Here is an 18,541-nt window from a genome sequence, read left to right as displayed (position 1 = left end):
CGCTTTCTCTTGATGTTCTTAAGAAATTCTCGGTGGCGAAATTTCACGGGTAATGTCGATCAGCCTTTTTACGGTTGGGAGAACAACTCGGGCATGTCAATTATCGTGTCTTCCGTTTCTTCAGACGCAACGACAGCAAAGCTCCTCATCCAAACGACGGACTTCTATAAGGCAAACCGGATATTTTCTGAGTTGGGCTCCAACCTCATGCGCTTATAAGGTTGCTGCATTCACGTCATCTGCATGCAGCCACTTGGAGGAAGAAATACGTTGACACGTTTATTATTATTTTTGGACTCAAGTATCACAATTTATTACAAAAAACTAGAACTTTTTTTCGTCTGTTAGTGCTGCCATGCTTGAAGCATATAACAATGCGGTATAAAATCTCCACCCCAAAATCCAACAAAGCAAAAATCGATCATGGATGCTTACGCAGCATTTACAGAAGTTAAGACATGCCGTTACTGTACAGAGAACATTCCGGGTAATGTACAAACATTCTGCAAAATGGCCCATTGTCGCCCGTGAGGTGCATTTCGGGACAACCCCGCCTGGTTTAAAGTGTTGAACACGTTTATCGAATGAAGTTCAAGAAAATCAACAGGAACACGCAAGCACTCGTTAATCGTAACAACACACGAATGCGCTGAGATTCTTTTCAACAGCCCAAGGCACTCAGGCTTGAATGTTGGCAATGGGTGGGGGGTGGGGGTGGGGGGGGTGCACCCTTCACACAAAATCACATCAAGCAGTTGGCGGAAAGGGGGGGGGGGTGGCGTAAAGCAAGGAGGAAACCCAGTGGTCTGTTGAAAAACGCATTGCCCGCCTTGTCCATTTTCACAGTGAAAATCCCTTCCAGTCAAAACAAAAAGGAATCTCTCTCGAGGAAGTTGTTTTCGCTAAATTGCAGTACATCTTGCTTTGAAAGACGACATGACCTTGGACCGCCTTCAATCTTTCATTTGTGTTGAGCATCCACAGGTCTCTGAAGTGAAAACAATCAAAACGGAGCCACAGAGAAACCTGACGTGCTTTTTCGGTACCGCATCATGCTGGAAGTGCGTGTCATCCAAGAATGCTCCCAAAGAGAATATCTCTTAAAAAAAAAAAAAAAGACCTGCCATCATTTTTTTTTTAATTTCAGCATCTTAAGTGACTGAACTGTTTGCCTCAGGAGCCTTGAAATTCCTTTCGAGACACGGTGACCCCAGCGGCCTCGGCCAACGCACTGCTCTTCCCTCATTCGCTCTTTAATTGAGGTGGCGGCAAGCTTCAAATGTCCACTTGGAGGCGCCTCCGTAAATTTCGAGGCTCGTTTCCAGCCATGCGAAAACATTGCCCACTTGTGCTTTGCTGCTGCAGGTTGCCAAATTATAAATTTCTCCCACGGAGAGTTTCCGATCCCAGATGTGAAAGTTTGCCAGATCTCCAACGAACGCTTGGGTCGCGTCGAACCCGCCTCCGTATGTGTCCTGCACAAAAAACAGATTGAATTAGCGTCCGGCGCTGTCTTGTTCCATGCCGAAGAACCCAGGGCCATGCCGCATTGTGCGGCAAGACGACCCCAAATTCTGACTTCATTGTGGTGGTGAAGCGTCCCAGATGCTGGACGAACCATCGCCGCACATGTCACACCGCACGGGCCACGATGCGTCAAAGCAACTCAGAATCAACTACGAGACACCAGATTTGTCTGCGACACATCCGTTGGCTCGAAATCGGGCCATATTCGTGTTGTCTGACGTCAGTATTAGTCGGCAGAGATCGGCCCCAGTTCCGGATGACCCCCCCCCCAACAGAATGATAACTGCAGAACATGAATGGGAGGATTTCCTGGACCAACATTCCGACACTGAACCGGGTCCATTTTCTGCGCTGTCCACTGCTGTTCGAAAAAAACCCCAACAACAATCTTGCTTGTACATGTGACAATTGGCTGACATTACCTGCTCCTGGCCGAGGATTAGCAATCCTTGAGGTTTTATCGGGTGGTATGGCGCCAGGTTCTCCCCACTCCCCCTCTTGACGCCATCTTGGAAAGCTTCCCAGACGCCATCGCGAGTGGTCCACGTCACGCAGATATGATGCCATTTGCCGTCGTTGATCAGGAAAGGCAGTTTTGCAACCTTGACGGCGGCGCAGACATCACGTCAAGTCCGACCCAAGACAAATTCACCATGTCGGACGCAAAGCAGGATGCAAACGGAATTACCTTATCATTAATCAGTATCTCCATTGGGTTGTTTCCCCATTCGATGAGCACCAGCTCGTTGGCCTGACCGGGCACCGCATAGGAAAAAGGTGTGCCCACTCCCGGGGACGCGTTGGACTTGAGCCACATGCAAACGGTGAGGGCGTACATCTCGGGCAAACTCTTCTTCACCTTGGCGTACATGTAGTTGGTTCTCAGCGGAAACGTGAGCTGGAATTTATCCAGAGGCCTGTTTTCCCGCTGACCTGTTTTTGAGGAAAACAGAAATGTGTTTGCGCGGCATCTATTTCGGATGACGCAGTCATCTCGCGGGATGCTGCCACGGGTGCTCCCCCAACCGTATTTCCCTTTCGTAAGCCGAGCCATTGACATTTACAGCCCGTTTATGAGGGACAGATGCACAATGTCGCGATATCTGCCCCTCTTGTAGACCCGGTCTGCGTGAGGCAGCCAAAATATTCGAAACAGCTCTGCAGTTCACCGGTGATTCGCACTGGGGAAATGACTGCGCTGTCAGAGATCATCAGGAAGTTATCCATCCATCATCCTAACCGCTTATCCATTTTCGCTTCATTGAAGAAAATCCAATGGTTCTTTGTTCCATTACAGATGCCGGCAACATATGGCGACTGGCAGAACAATTCAATATTCTTCCATTTCGTGGCAGAAGTACGAAATTAAACTGCGTCAAGATGTCCGACACTAACTTCATTCTCAAGTGTGAAGTTGGGCCTGTTTGGACACTGAACAAATCAATTCATGTTTTTTTATCTGAAATATGTCAGTATTTTAAAACTCATTCAATACCAGCCAATTCTGGACCGAGTCTGAAAAGACGTTTAAAAACGTCTTTGGGAGTGAATGAGTTCAAGTGTAGGTACAGTAGATCGAAATGTGTAAGACGGTCTATGAAAAGTTGCCGTTATACTGTGACATGATGATGGAGCAGGCCATCCGTTGGAGTCGTGGTAAGCGCGACTCGGCCCGTCCGCTGTGCTGCCTTCCATACTCCCTAAATCATGCTTCTTAGATTAACTGCAGGTTCCAATCGTTTGTGTGAACCTGAGTGTGATGAATGATTCGCCAAACGTGTCCCGCGTTTGATCGATGACGAGCCCACGGCGCGCCCCGCCTCCCGTCCGCAGTCACTTAGGATCGGCAAACGTGATCGACACCGACCGGATGTCGAAAATGGATCATTGTTGAGTTCGATTGCATATCAGTGCATCCAACAAAGTGCATTTGGGTTTGAACACAAGTTGCTTTCGATTTGTGTTTGACTGTACTGAGGTTGGAATATGTATGTATGTGTGTGTGTGGTTCCAGCGATGTGTATTTCACCATATTAGGAAGAAATTAACAAGCAGATGCTTCATTGCCTGCTCATCTGTGATCAGATTGTGGTTTTCGACATAATCAAGTGTCTACGGAACGGATCACTCCAAACACACTTCGTGCACACGCGCCGGGGATTTACATTGGAATTATACATTACACAACAAATCCACGATCGTGATGCTCCAGATTTGCTTTAATCTCAATTCGATAGTCACATCTGAGCGGCGGCGACGTTTTTTTTCAACCTCCCTCTCGTGCCTCGCCTCTCACCGCCGCACGAACTCTTGCGTCTGCCAGGAGATCAGAGCTGTCCCAAACCCATGCACGCGTTTTTCGGTTTTAGGTTTCAAATGGAGGGATGAAATGCTTTAATCCGTTGCAAGAGCAGTAAAGCCTCCGAAAATATTTGCTCTCACAAACGTGCCCAAATGGGGATTGATCTGATTTCATCGGGTCGCTTGTTTTGTACATGAAGGACTCCTCGGTAACCTACCAGATGTCCAGCAAGCAACTTATCGTGTGTAATTTTTGCGACGCTTGCCTTTCTCCAGGTCGGTGATCCTCTGGTGCAGAGATGTGAGGGTGGACTCAACTCTCCCACGCTGCTCCGTCTCATTGCGCAGTCCGGGCTTCCCCTCCTCGATGCTATTCACTCGGGACAACACCTGCTTCTCCAAGTCATCGATTTTACTTTGGAGCAGGTCTTTGAGGCTGTTGGCCTGCACGGAGTTGTTACTGCGACTGAATTGCTGCGAGAAAAGAAGGCGAGGGAAACACTTTGAAGTTTTCTGTCAGGAATCCGCTCACGAGCCGCAGCATTAGCAAAGCTTGCACAGTCGAGCAATGAGAATTTTTTTTTTTTTTCAAATGATTGTGTTGTTCTGAAAGAAGAAAACATTTTTTTGAGGTATATGTCAATTTATGAGATCTCAAACGTCCTGCAAGGAAAAATATTTGACACATCTTCAATCCATCCATCCCTCCAATATATGAACTCCTTGTCCAGATTGCACTTAAAGTCAGCATTCTTTTATTTGTAAAGGCAGATCTCATTCGTGAGCTTTAACCCTTTCAGGCACCAATAATCATCATGTGTAACCTGATAAGATGTCCCCGAAAGGGTGAATATCTTGTGGCTGGATGCCGTTATCAAATATGTTCTTCAATAGCGTGTTCAAAATGTGTTTTCAGAAGCACCGGCTTACCTCAAGGTTCTCCAATCTCTGCTTGAGCGACTGTAAAGTCTGCGAGAGTTGCGCCAGAGTGTCGGCGGGGCCCCTGGATACATCCCCCATGGTGTTTTTGGTCCCGGCCTCTTTCCTCCTGCCCCCGGGCCTCCCTTCCCCCACCTCGGCGCCGCTCTGACTCTCGCAGCGCGCCAACTTTGAGGTCAGTTCTCGTATGGTCTCTTTCTGGTTCATGATGGTCTCCTTCTGCTGTAGGACCGTCTCCCTCAACTGCACCACGGTGCTCTTCAAGTCGTCGCCGGGGACGCCGTTGTGCAAAGTGGCCGCGCAAATGTCCATATCCTTCGGGACCGAGGTGCAAATAAATTGCGTCTGTCCTCCAAAGTCTTGACACGAACTCTGCAAAAAGAGGCATGAAAATAGACAAAATCTCCAAAAGCTCACGTCCTCCGCCGCGTGCATGTTGGCTTGTGATGTTTGCGATTAGTTTTAGTTTGGGGGGGGGGGGGGGGGACCCAAAAAAAAAAAAAAAGAAGAAGAAGAAGAAGCAGCTGCAGTGACTTCGCGCGTGTGTAGTGTAATCCGTGTGTGGAGGAGGGACCCGTTTTATACAGAGCGCATGCTTGTGCGCAGAGCAGCTTCACTGCATCACCACCGGAGGGGAGGGAATCTGAGTCCCTCATTAATAGGCACCAGAGGCAGCGTCACTTCCCAAAGAAAAGCCCCTCCATTTTGCTCCCGGGCTTGCACATGTTTCCGTCTTTCCACTACTTGCCCTTTACCGTTGCTTGTTATTGCCCGTTATCACTTCAACACCCCTTGTTATTGTTTGCGCATGGCTGCAAGTCAACACAGCCAAATGCTTTATGTATTTATTTCTTATTTTATTTATTTTGCTTGCGCACAGTGAAACCTCTCTCTCTCTCTCTCTCTCTCTCCCTCCCCCTCTCTCTCTCTCTCTCATGCCACACAAAGGCGCACATGCAGAACGCAAGTTGAGTTTCAGCACCAAGGACAGCAGCATCCGCAGAGCAGCGTTTTCTCTCAGCCCTCGACTTATTGCTTCACACACGCGCACACACACATTCACGCCTGCACACTCACACACACACACACACTTACAGTAGCATCCTCAATGCATCTCAATCTGTAGCCTTCCAGTTAAGTAACCCACAAGCACGCCCGCCGCCCCAAAAGAAGAATACAGTGTTCTCTCCCTTTCTACTACGTTCCAATCCCCGGATTGTCAGCTGCATTCATAAATTCATGCGAGCGACGAGTGCTCTGGGAGTACAGTGGGATGACAATACGTCAGCTTTTTTTTTTCTTTTTATCTTAAATTGGCTTACCTTAACCAGAATCACAAATTGCGTTGTAGCCAAAGGTACACTCCTGGTGGGTTGAATGAATGTTGTGCAAACTGAAGTTAGTTGCCATGACTACATTGGCTTCTTTTTTTCTTTTTTTTTAGGAAGGCAAAGAAAAGGCAACTTCAGGGAAGTAAAGAAGTCATGGAATCGAACTTTCGGTTTTCATAATATCAATTTACAAGGCGCATGAAACCACCAGGATTGTACCTTTTGGCTACAATGCGACGTGGGATTCTGTTGAAGGTAAGCCACTTGTCGGAAAAACTTGAACGTAGTCATTAAGTTGACGTTTTGTGGTCTTCATTCTTGTCTGCTGCCATGGTGGGAAACGTGCTCTGCTCACATTCATTTCGGAACCCTGCTGTTTACTTTCCTTGTACTGCCTTCACTGAGCTCTGATTTTGTGACACTCTGAATAACTGAACTTCATATTTGAACGACGTTCTGAATGTCCAAACGGTCTGAGTGAAGCAGGGTGCTCAAAGTGTATTTCTGAATGCACCTAAGATGAGGGAACGGGAATTTTGGGGCGGGCGGGCTCTCACGTTCATGGTCCTAGTTTTTATCAAATGAATTTTCCCTCCAAAATACTAAGAAGACCTGTCACAAGGTCACAAGTGCAAACCTGCAATAGAGTGAAGCAATAACCGAAAGAAGCAGGGGAACGCTGTCATTTTTAGGCTCGCTGTTGGCTGACGACCAGTTCAGGGTGTACCCCGCCTCTCGCCCAGCAACATCTGGGACGGGCTCCGGCACGCCCGTGACCCCGAGCGAGGAGAAGCGGTTCAGGAATTAACGAATAAATGATGGCGGCATTCATTATCCAGGAACGACACGTGGATGACTCTCCTTTGTCCGTTCGGCACACATCATTCAGTTCGCGGCGAATCATAAAATCACAACGTTCAATTAGCAATGAAAATCTATTGGGTCCCTCAGATTAGATTGGACGCATTAGTGAAGAGAAATAGGGAGGCATAAAAAAGGGCGATTAACAAATGGTTTTGAATGGCTTTGAGGGAGGAGCTTGGCTGGGGTGGAACGTGTCAATGGATGGCTTCCGTCATCCGCACCTAAATGGGTCATATACTGTCGCTGTGGATGTACATAATGACTTCATTTCAATGCAGCAAAACCTAATGGGAGCATCAATTAAGATGGCGGTTGAAAGCTCAAAGGGACGGACGGCCCTTTATAGGGCACAGAACAGCCATCCATTTTACGATGTCCTCATTAGGGACGCAGGTAACCAATTTATTCGACAATACTTCGCAATAGCCTGCGCTGCAAAAAAAAAAAAGGTTTGGGGTTGAATTTACTCCATTTTGTTTTGTCAAGTGGTTGCACAAAAAATAAAATCGTTTGGATGCAGATACATTTTTTTTAAAGTAGATGTATAGTCGACTTAAAACTATCTGAAGAAGCATGCTGATAAACCAGACCCACAAAATATTTTGTCTTTTCTCAATTGACTATTGAGAAAAGAGACTAAAACAAAACAGTTACAATGACTTTTGCAGCACAGAGCCATCTGTATTCAAGCTAGAAACAACAATATGTTTTTTTCAAACAAGCCATCTGGTGTATTTTGTTCTTTCAACACAAGCTCTGGAGCATAAGGTGTATGCATGGTCCCGTAAAAGAAAAGTCAATTATTTGTTTAAAACTTCCAATTGACGGAGAGCAGATGACCCAAATAAATGATGGCAAATTTTTTTTTTTAATTTATAAAGCCAAATCCTTGACATGTCCAAAAAGATGCTTCATTGTAAAGTCAATTTCTTAGTAACGGGTACCTCCCACACTCTCGCAAGTGTTTGAGCCAGATGCCTTAAGTGGGCAGAACTTCATTTGCTTGTACAGTGTTTGTTTTTTTTTCTTTCTTCTTTTTTCTTTTCAATCTTTTCCATGAGCAAATCCATTAACAGCTGCTGAATACACAACATAATGTTGTTAGACTCAATGTGCATGAATTAATAATGGAGTTTGGAAGATTTTTTTTTTCCAAGTTCTCACTTTATACCGCAGGTGACAGCAAAACAATATTTCACAGAAGGCGATGCTAATCTGTTACAAACAACTGCGCGCGCCGCACCGATTCGTTCTGGAATATTGCTTTGCAGCCAGTTCAAGCGTCCACCTGTTGTCTCCATAAGGAGGCATTCAAACATGTATCAGGGCAACGGTGGTAATCAATAGTTGTAATCTCGCATGTTGCCCGGGTTCTTTTTCATTGATCTGACTTCTGCTCCTGACGTGGGAATATGATCACGGGAGACAGAGCCGCACATTGAGCTGGTAACTGTATGAAATCATGTTCATTGCGAAAGATAAACCCGATTAGAACCTGAGTAGAGCGCGGGCCGGTCAAGCAGAGATCATGAAGTTCTGCTGTCGCAAAAATCAATGGCTCGGTCTCAGGCTGTGCACGAATCAGCTGCGATTTGAATGGGGCCGTGGAAAATTATATTTGAGACTTGGATCAGTTATTTGCAGAGCCAATTTTTTTTTCTCAATTATGAAAATCCTTTTCAGTCTTTTGGGTGAGAACAGACTGTTCAGGAAAAAAAAAAGGTCTTGAATTGCTGCGTGTATGTTTCCCCCCCCATTGGAACCATTCATGGTATTCTTGATCAAATGGTTCATCTGAAGAGAATCTGGAAGAAGATGCCATTTTCACAATCCCACTAGCGTAAAGTGCCATTTTTATGTTTTTTTTTTCTTCTGCGCAAGCGTCGGAAATTGACGCAATGCATCATCTAACGTGGGGATCGTCCTCTCTCATTAGGTGACTGTGTTCTCGTTCCAGAAGAAGAGCAAATACTGTTTACAAACAAGTGCGAGGAAAGCCGTTCTCATGGCCAAGGCTGTGAGGAATTCTAAATATATCCCAGTTGGAATCTTTGAGTCCTGGCTCATTCCTAATTGGATTGCTCACTTTTAATCTGATGCCAAATGCATGCAAACTGTCGGGCAAGGAAAACAGTCATGGAAAGCCAATGCAATATGATTTATTTGTCAGTGCTTTGCCCTCTGTGGTGCGTGTTTGGTTGAATGCACTTGCCCTTTCTGCTTCTCTCTGTTTACACTGTCTATGTTGACTTTTTTTCCCCTTTGGCAGTTTTCAACCTTTCGAGGAAACGCTGGAAACTTGGTACAAGGCAGAGACCTCTGCATGTTGAAGACTCGACGCATGAGCGTGAGATTGATCACGCAAGCACCCAGTTTTATGCATCAATGAAAAGAAGGCTTACATGTGCACATTCCTGATGTGATGTACTCGGCAAGTTACTGTCGCACGTTTATGCAGTGAGCCTCACGCGACTGCGGCACATTGATTTCGACTCGTCTTTTTTTTTTAATTAAATGAATGCAAATCAATTGAAAACAGTTGCCAGGCGTCTCGTCAAAATACCAAAATAGAGGCGAGACATTCATCCAGAACGTGTTGAATCCGTGCTCTTTTTAGACGCAAATCGGACACATGGCATCCGTAAACTGTTATCCAAACGTCAACAATGCTTGGCAAATGGTAAGTCCGGCTTTCGTTTGAATGACGACCAGTGGGCTGCAAGAAGTGAAATTTAGCTAGCTAGCTAGCTAGCTCGATCGATAGATAAGATTGTGAATAGCTACTCTGAAAAAAATGGTGTGTTGAATTTACTCAATTTTATTCCATCAAGTGGTTGCACGAAATCAAACCAGATATCAAAATAATCGCCACAGTATTTTGATTTTATGTGCACTAAGCTTTTTACTCCGGAAATTCACAAGCGAGAAAAAAAAGAACGTAATGTGGCTTCATGTTGGAAAACTACGATCATTCGCCACCAAAATTCACGTGGACATCTCTACCTACGTCCACATCGATGTCTGAAATGATCAAAACGATCGCGCTAATATTTGAGGCTTTACGGACATTGCCGTCTTCTTCTCCACAGGTGCGCACTCGAATTCAACGCACTTTTGTAAAATGACTGAACGAGAAGAAACCGGACAATCGTTTCATTAAAAACGACGACCACTGGCTGACACCGACGATCCCGAACTTGCGGAACCACGCTAAACCTGCTCTTCTTATCGGGGAAACGGTGAGCGATTTAAGGCAGGATCGTCGTCCACGGTGAGTCCACCGTCTGTGTGAAAGTGATACAACTGTGCAGGAAGGAAGCGTTTGTGTTGCATGTTTGCGCCATGGTTTCCATTGTCTCGCGAATCCGTTGAAGCACGCGGTGTGCTGTCAGAGAAGCTGTGGAAGCATGAACGGCTGTCAAGAGTTTCAGTCTAATGAAGGGATGTGCTCTTGCTTAGCAACACAAAGGAAAGTGAGTGACTCGCTCAAGGTCTCTGTCTGACACCTCTGCAGGAGAGACTCCAAGTTGAGGCAATCACGCCGACTTGGGCCCGGCACGAGAGAAAAGTAGACAGGAAAAAAGTTGCGCCTTGCCAAACTTATGAAAATTCCAAACACTCCCACGCACTGAGCAAATGACAGATTCCAGCACGTGATACTCAATTAAAACTCAAAGAAGTCGTTTTGTTTTGGGGTTCAGGGGAACACTGCATATGAGCATTTCATGCACTCGAGTTTGACAAATCCATGACATTGAACCATGACTAATGGCTAATGCAACCACCACAAAACGTCCGGAAGGAGGTGGTGACATTCACGTTGATATCGACCAAGTGGGCAACTTGCTGCATATTCTTGCATTTGCGTGTCCTTAATCGGAAAATCTAATGCCGTTGAGGTTTGAACGGTAGCTAAATGAATATTACAAGAGTTCAAGAGAAATAGCATCCTGAAATATAAATTCCTCCACCGGCGAAAACATTCAACATCAATATCGCAGTTTGATTTCGTAGACTGAGCCGCCAAGTCCGGCTGATTTTATGCTTCGTTTGTCAAAGAAGTGCTCTCTCTAAAGCTATTCGATCCTTTTTTTGTGCTCGTGGCTCAGGTCGTATGTTGGCTTCTCATCAAGCCTTCTCCATAACTCTGCGCGTAAGCACGTCAAGCCGTGAACTAAAGTACAGTGTTTGGGGCGAAAGGCATTGCAGTGATGATGAAGATGTATTATGCAAGCGTCGATATGCCTTCCAGCTCTTTCCGTGTGTCCATCATTCACGCGTGGTCGTCAAAAGAGATCAAAGAGAGTGACTCGCGAGAAAGGAAGCGGGTCCTCAAACGGAATTTAAAAGCTAAAAGTTTGAGGGGTACGTCAGCACATAGCAAGGGGGCACGTGGAAACCTCAATTTATTTCCAAGATGAAAAGTAAATATTTGTCAGTCATCTCACCAGACCGCCAATTAAATGGTATATGCGCTCTACAATTTGTGTCCCCCGGGGAGACAAAAACCCGTGGCACACACGGCCGCACCAAAACGACAACAGCCGAGAGTCACCGCGAGCGTTTATGAAAAAAAAGTGACACTGAACTATTTTGCGCCAAAGAACCATTCTTGCCCAATCTTGTCTCGTTAATGCAATGAGAGTTCCCCGCAGACCACCACAAGGCTCCGCTCAGCTGTTCTCTCAGGCGAGGAACCAGAGAGGATCCCCCCCCCACACACACACACACTCACAGAGCAACATCAATAATATAACGGAATCACGCCCCCAGCCACCTCCACCACCGTCTAAAAATAGACCTCCTTTTCTGTTCAATATTTCATTTGCACTTTCAATCCCTCTATCACTTTAGATGTTCTTTAAGATGCAAGTTGAGTTTAAAACGGTGACTCGCAAACAACTTTGCCCCACGCCCACACGGCGTCCTATCAAGTATTCTGATTTTATAAATCCAACACGTCATTGTCAGCGGCGGCTTGAGTGTGGCGCAAGGGTGCAACGGGTCAACTGCATTCTGGCGGAACGGAGAACTGCGCCCTTTCTCGAATTCTAATCGCATTGTGCGCCGTTCAGAAAATTAGAGGCAATGTTTAGGTTGCATCCAAAAGTAAGCAGAGCTGCATTGTGCTGGCAATCGTAGGGCACACATAGACAAATCGGAATGTGTGATGAAACCGGAGTACCCGGAGAAAACCCACGCAGGCACGGGGAGAACATGCAAACTCCACACAAGAAAGGCCGTAGCCCGGAATCGAACCCGCACCTCAGCGCCGTGAAGCCGACATGCTAACCAGTCGACCACCGTTCCACCCTGCCTCCGTGTTAATGAACATCATTTGGAGTGATTTCTTTAGTCCTGTTTGATACACAGCACGCTCCTGATAAATTCACTTCAGGCTTTCTTCGTTTGTTGTTGTTCCCCCCACCCCCAATTAACACAAACTCCGATTTGTCACGAGCAATGCGCACTCGAGCGGAGCAGAAATGCTTACTGTGAGCACATTTGTTCACAGCATGATCAGCCGTGTGTCTCACCACCTCTGCGCAAATGTGATTTTCGTGGTGCTCCAGTGCACCTCATACAGTATGCGCCTTTCCCTTGGTAGCTTTTAGTTCGAGTTCTTTAGCTGATATTGCACAAAATGCTCTCATGTCTCCTGACCTTCCCGGCTGACTGGAAGGAAGAGAGAACATTCGACTGAGGGCTACCTTCCTGTTTATTATATAACGTGTGCTTATGAGGCTGCTGGTAGCGCTCTTGTTGGGATCGGCTTTGCTCCCACTTGGGGTAACTTAGTTCTGCTTACCCCTGAAAGTTTCAGACTACTCAGATTTTTTTTTCTGTTTGATGAATGAATAATTTAGTGATTAGTAATTGCATTTGTCTGTATTGACTATCTCAGAAATTTGTGTCTAAATGTTTGTTTATATCGCTGCATGAAACCGGTGGTTAAAAGCACCGTATTTTCCGCACTATAAGGCGCACCTAAAAGCATTCCATTTTCTCAAAAGCCGACAGCGCGCCTTATAATCAGACACACTTTATATATGGATCAATATTCAGATTTCATGGACGTCGTATTTTAAAGCAGCTGCAGCGGTTGTGACAGCTCTATATAAATAAAGCTGCATTGTATTGTGTTCCCTTTAGCATAGCTTCATCTAGTGGATGCATCATGAAACCCGGCCATTATTGTAGCTTCTATTCTTATAATGCGGTGCACCGTATATTTGAAAACAGTTTTAGAATAGGCCATTCATTGAAGGTGCGCCTTATACTCCGAAGCACCTTATAGTGCGGAAAATACGGTAATTTTTGAATAAACGAAAGGAAAAAAACAAGGCTGCTGAAAAAGTGTCAAAGTTTGTTGTCAGAACGGCACACAGTCAGGTCATGTTTTCACAATTTATGAAAAATAGCCGTGTCTGTCCCCGGTTAATTTTTGTTATTTTTGACCGGGGCATTTTCAAACTTCTCCGCAGTGTTTAATATGGCATTAAATTCATCACATACTGTATATCATGCCATTCCTTTGATATTGTAAAAAAAATAAAAATGTGCTGCAAACAGGTCCGAGCAGCCTGACAATTACATCCGAGCGATCTGTGATATCGCCTGTGAGATCGCAGAAAGCGTCCAATATATCGGAGCAAATGAGCGTTCGGACCGAGAACAGTTAAGGCTCACTTGTCCTGAATGAGCTGCACGTTCTGCTCTTTTATTGAGTGTGTCTGTTCACAGCAGTGTCCCGGTAGCCTTCAATAATAAGCTATGGAGTGAAGGTACACGGCAGCCAATGGAGCAGATGTCAAGATGCAGTCTGTTTTTTGTCCTTGGCAGATTTTGTGGCGTACCAGGTGTGAAGTTAGTCTTGAATTTACATGAAATAATTCTTGGGAGACTTCATTTAGGACAGCGTGTCCTGTTTTTCGAGGCGTTGGCTTTGGTGTTTCATGTCCATGCAGTTGGATCAGAAGAATGGCTGAAGGGCGATGACAGTTTGCCGAGTTCAAAACGCCAACAAGCTGTCTTCTGCTAATTGTCACTGCGCTCAAAAGGCAACTTTAGTGTGGCACACCCGCCGCCACCGAGAATTCTATAAGCAAAGTGGAAAGCTTGCGGTTAAAAAAAATATCCAAAAAGTCCTGTTTTTAATCACGGGAGAGGGAGACACAGACTATTGGTTTGAGCGCAGAAAATTCTCGACGATTTGTACTTGCTGAAAAGCTCAAACCGGGACTGTCTAAGTAGACTTTACCGTGCAATGCCATACTCGCCGGATGTACTGTACATCTTCACAAACGCCCCGCGGGCGCTTTGCATGCACATCACACCAGGACTCTATATTTACTCTTTAAAAGCCCCGTTCCTTTCCGTATTCAGGAAGCTTTTGGAATAGCTGACGAGCACGGAGCAGAGCATCTTTAACAGAGTGGTGACTTTGTTTTAAAAGCAATGTACCCAAAGGAGTTTGACGTCCAAACTTTTTGATCTTGTAGGCACGCACTATACCGGTACATACGGTAGGATTATGTAATCGCAGCTGCAAGATTGATATTCAATCTGTATCCTCTCGTCCGGCGCGAATAAGAGTGTATGGACAGTTTTGCTGTGCTGGAGCAACACCGTACTGTATATGGCTTTGAGCAAGCATTGCTATACTATCCGGTCTGATAGTGGATGTGAAAGTTGTGCTGTGGCCATACACCACTCAGCAAACCCCTGATTTTGTTGCATTTCAGAAGCCGATCAGGTTCAGCCAAACTCATTGCTAGGCCCAGCCCCGTATGAATAGGGAAGGTTGGAGTCAGGAAAGTCATTCATCCATAAACACAAGACGCCTCAGTCTCATCTAAAAAAAAGAACAGCAAAAAACTGGGAAGAATGCAATTCATTTACGAGTTATCACGCTGCTGCGATTTCACACTTTTCACACAAAGGAAGGAGTGGAAGTTACCATTGTCAGATGAGAAGCTCTGAGGAGAAAATTGAGATTTCAAACCTTTTTCCTGCAAATCCAGGTCTCAGTATCACACGCTCTGGTTTTTCATTATGTACTGAAAGAATCTTGCGATTTGCTTTCTATAAGGCTAGCCAGCTATTGAATTTGAGCAGTTTAACATAGCGTGGGGAGATGTCTCTGAGGCTCAGCCACCTGCCGACGACGGAGAAACACCTCAGAACTCGGCATCTGTCAATTCAAACTCAATGTGGCTCACGGGCGCCAGCTCCCCTCTGCTTCTTCGGAGCCTTTGTGCATCGATCAAGGCAGGCTGCCTGGCGGGGATTCAAAATGCATCCCGGAATTTCTGCAAAGTCAAACTGACCAGTCGCTCAGCTTACTTGAAGGTTCAATATCGTCAAAGGGAGTAAGCTGGCAGGGGAACCCCACTGGCGTGCGTGAATGCAGTCAAGGAAACGTGTCGGCACGTGTGAGCAACTTAAATGTGTCATGTGGTCTCAGAAGGGCGCAGCAAAATTTCTCTCAGATGACAAAGATGGAAAAGTGCGTTCGAATTTCTCATTTACTGACGCAGTGTTTGGTCAAAGATGCAAATGTTATGGGTTGGAAATATAAAACGGCTCGTCATTAGGTTCTCAGCACTTTATTAAATCTACGGTCTAAAATGTCAAAGTGAATGTTTAATCAATGAAATGTATTGTTGTAAAGTGGCACCCAACAAATTTTTGTCGATATAAACTCAACCAAGTTGAGTGGTGGGCGGAAGTTGAGTAGATTTGTAGTAGCATATCAATCATCACTTATAGCTAGATCGCTAGCTAAATAGCTAGATCGCTAGCTAAATAGCTAGATCGCTAGCTAAATAGCTAGATCGCTAGCTAAATAGCTAGCTAACTGCATAGAAAGGTAGTGAATATCTACTCTGAAAAAAAAGGCTGTGTTGAATTTCCTCAATTTTATTTCGTCATGTGGTTGCACGAAATAAAACCATCAGGATCCAGATACATTTTTTAAGTAGAACAAAATTTCCATCCACTTTTTAATAAAATGCCTGATAGGTGACCAGGTTGCCTGTAAAGCAGGTGACAGTCAACACTCAGGAAACAAAACGCGCAATATGATGTTATCTCGATATATGGACCTTTGATTTTTGGGGGGAAAAAAATCATTTTTGGCCCACTGAGATTCATACCGGAGTACCCCTGCTACAGAGTATTCTTGGAACTCATTGATTTTGCGAGGAAGACAGGATAAAAAGTGAGGAATCTGATGCCAGTGATGCACAAAGAGGCGTGTTGGACCAGCAGAGGAAAATAAACATGAGTCACTGGTGTGATTTGCTGGAAGTTTCCACCTAACGGCTGGTCTGCTCCACACTTTGGGTTCCTATACTGCCAATGCTCACGGCAACATCGAGATTTTCACAAAGCAAGAATTCTGACATTTAGGCTTGTGCCATTTGAAACACGTGACATTTTCTTATCTATTCAAGCATGGTTTAAAAATAGAACGTGTCATTATTGCCCTGTGTGTGTGCTTGATTGATTTCATTTCCTTCAATGACTGAAGTGAGTTGGACTAACAATCCGTATCGACGACCAATGTTCATTCAGGTTGTTCCCCGTACAGAAAAGCGTCGATATGTCCTACGTATAGTGCAAGTATAAACGCCCGATACGCTCAATACCTCAATTTCGAGGAAGACAGGCATTGAATTACTATTCAGCTCCTCTCGCTTCTTCAAGTTGCCCTTGAGATGGATCTTTAATGTTGTGAAGTTTAACCAAAAGAGAGCATTTTTGCATTCGTGAAAAAAAACGATTTTTTTTTTTTTTTTTTTTTTTGTGTCTGCAGAAAAGAGGGCCGACTGTCGGGATGGTTGAAGAGGGTGCATGTCTCCAAAAGTCGGAGTGAAGCCGAGGCACTTTAATGGCTGCAAAACCCAAACGGGAAGCAAAAGAGGCACTTGTCAGCTCTTACTGAGTCCGACCAAGCATCTCTTGACCCTCCCTCAACCTAACAATCTGTTTGCATTCTTTGTCCCACTACGCTAACCCTAAAAAAAAAAAATAGAAAGAATGCTTCATTATTTTTACAATCTTGAAATATTTTTGATCCATTGATTCTCATTGTCCCTGACACCCGTTTGTGTCATTGTGTGTGGGTTTGCCGTCTTTGCAATGGGTAAAAGTTATCGATGGCTATGTTTCATTTTGTAAACCTAATAGGTGTGACCTTTTATCTTTCGTTGGTCATTTAAAGGTTATTTTCCGACACTCACTTTGGAGAGTGCGTCTGTGACATTTGTGAGGTGTAACATCTCGGCTCATTGCAAAATGTACGTGGCGTCGTTCTAATTAGTTCTGCAAAGGCAGAAAGTAATTCCCAAAAGTAGCCTGAAATGTTTGAGTTACAACATCATTTGAGTGGCCACCCACTGTCTGTCCTTTCGAGCGGCGGTTCTCAACAGGTCTCATTCGGGATTTTGTCGTTGCGACCAATAACCGAGCGGACCACTTTTCCACACGCTCCGAACGGAGCCGCTTTTGCTCTTCCTTCCTTTTCTTCCGTCTTCAACGCAGATGAACACCACGGTTCTGCCGGCCGTCGCCATGACAACCACCTGAGGTGGATTCACACCGATGATGCCGCAGCGCAGCACGTCGAGCCCAAAAATCCGTCCGTCGGGGCAAAGAGTCAATGTATTGCACAGTGTGAAGAGTCGGGTCATTATTGATCGAGTCATTCTTTGATTCCGCCGAGGCTTTCATCTTGTAAGACTGCATATGCCACATCCGGAGTGGAGCAGGCCCAGGACTCTTAATGGCCTTGCTGCACCTTTTTAATATGACCCTTTTCCATAGGGTATGAGTCAAGAGCCCACAGCTCTCCAGGTTGTGGCCTTTTAATAATCCCCTGCAGAGTCTTCTTTGCATCTATTCAAGTTCTATTTTAATTACTTTTCAACTATGACGCTTAGTTTCCTTTTTTTTCTTTCTAATGCCTCCTTTATAGGAGTATTACTCGTTACTCATCGGTGCTGTTTTGAGGCAGCTTTATCAACTTCCTTTATTTTCTTGGTTTTGTCAAATAACTCATGATGTAGCGCCTCCAAGTTTTGCTGAGCTCTGATGAAGGCGCAACGGTGCTTGTTTCAAACTTTGTACGCTGCTCTCTCACCACAATTAAACTGCGCCTTTACATGACAGAAACAGCAGTGGTTAAAACGTGCTGTTAAGATTAGGGGTGATGGGAATGAGAGTGATGTACGCCACAATGTCATCCTGTTAGTTTTCCAACGACGGCTGTATCACAGCACAGCAATTACTAAACTGGTTGCCAGTCGCAAGGCACGCATAGACAAATAACCATGCGCACTCACAATCACACCTCTGGACAATTTAGAGTGTAAAAAAAAAAATAATTTTTGCTAATTGCTCATGATTAGCCTCTGTGAGCAAATCTGCACGTGTTCAAACGATCTTGTTTGACTGAGTGCATTGAATCACGCTGAGCGTTTTCAGCACACAAGTAATTCAGGTTCGAGAGAAGAAACATCAACACTCTCCCCCAACCTTCACCTCGAACTGGTTGCAACACCCATTTGCAGAGC

The 18,541-nt window shown here is 45.2% G+C and overlaps 1 protein-coding gene and 1 long non-coding RNA gene across 2 annotated transcripts; one reads left to right on the top strand and one right to left on the bottom strand.

Moving 5' to 3' along the window:
• Window positions 1–266: 266 nt before the first annotated feature.
• On the bottom strand, window positions 267–5,258 carry nptx1l (neuronal pentraxin 1 like). Its single transcript, XM_086133705.1, has 5 exons — window positions 4,759–5,258; window positions 4,095–4,302; window positions 2,216–2,460; window positions 1,950–2,129; window positions 267–1,475 (listed from the first exon to the last, which is right to left on the bottom strand). The coding sequence occupies exons 1-5, from the start codon at window positions 5,200–5,202 to the stop codon at window positions 1,254–1,256; spliced, it is 1,299 nt and encodes a 432-aa protein (XP_085989831.1). The 5' UTR covers window positions 5,203–5,258; the 3' UTR covers window positions 267–1,253.
• A 379-nt stretch (window positions 5,259–5,637) lies between these two features.
• Window positions 5,638–18,070, top strand: LOC147192487 (uncharacterized). Its single transcript, XR_015103264.1, has 4 exons — window positions 5,638–6,353; window positions 9,232–9,309; window positions 10,052–10,233; window positions 16,783–18,070. It is a non-coding gene; the product is annotated as an uncharacterized LOC147192487 (long non-coding RNA).
• Window positions 18,071–18,541: the final 471 nt, after the last annotated feature.

Source organism: Hippocampus guttulatus, chromosome 16 (genome assembly GCF_054856545.1).
Source record: "Hippocampus guttulatus isolate MCC_2025c chromosome 16, RoL_Hgut_1.0, whole genome shotgun sequence".
Classification (NCBI taxonomy): Eukaryota; Metazoa; Chordata; class Actinopteri; order Syngnathiformes; family Syngnathidae; genus Hippocampus; species Hippocampus guttulatus.
The sequence above is the reverse complement of the archived record's forward strand: the minus strand, read 5'-3'. Positions and strand labels throughout refer to the sequence as shown.

Bases quoted from the DNA above. Each gene is read 5' to 3' on its own strand.
- nptx1l (XM_086133705.1), bottom strand. From the start codon at position 5,202: ATGCACGCGGCGGAGGACGTGAGCTTTTGGAGATTTTGTCTATTTTCA. The intron at 2,130-2,215 runs GTAATTCCGTTT...GCCGCCGTCAAG, and splicing joins AGATACTGATTAATGATAAG to GTTGCAAAACTGCCTTTCCT. The intron at 1,476-1,949 runs GTAATGTCAGCC...TTTTTTGTGCAG, and splicing joins TAATCCTCGGCCAGGAGCAG to GACACATACGGAGGCGGGTT.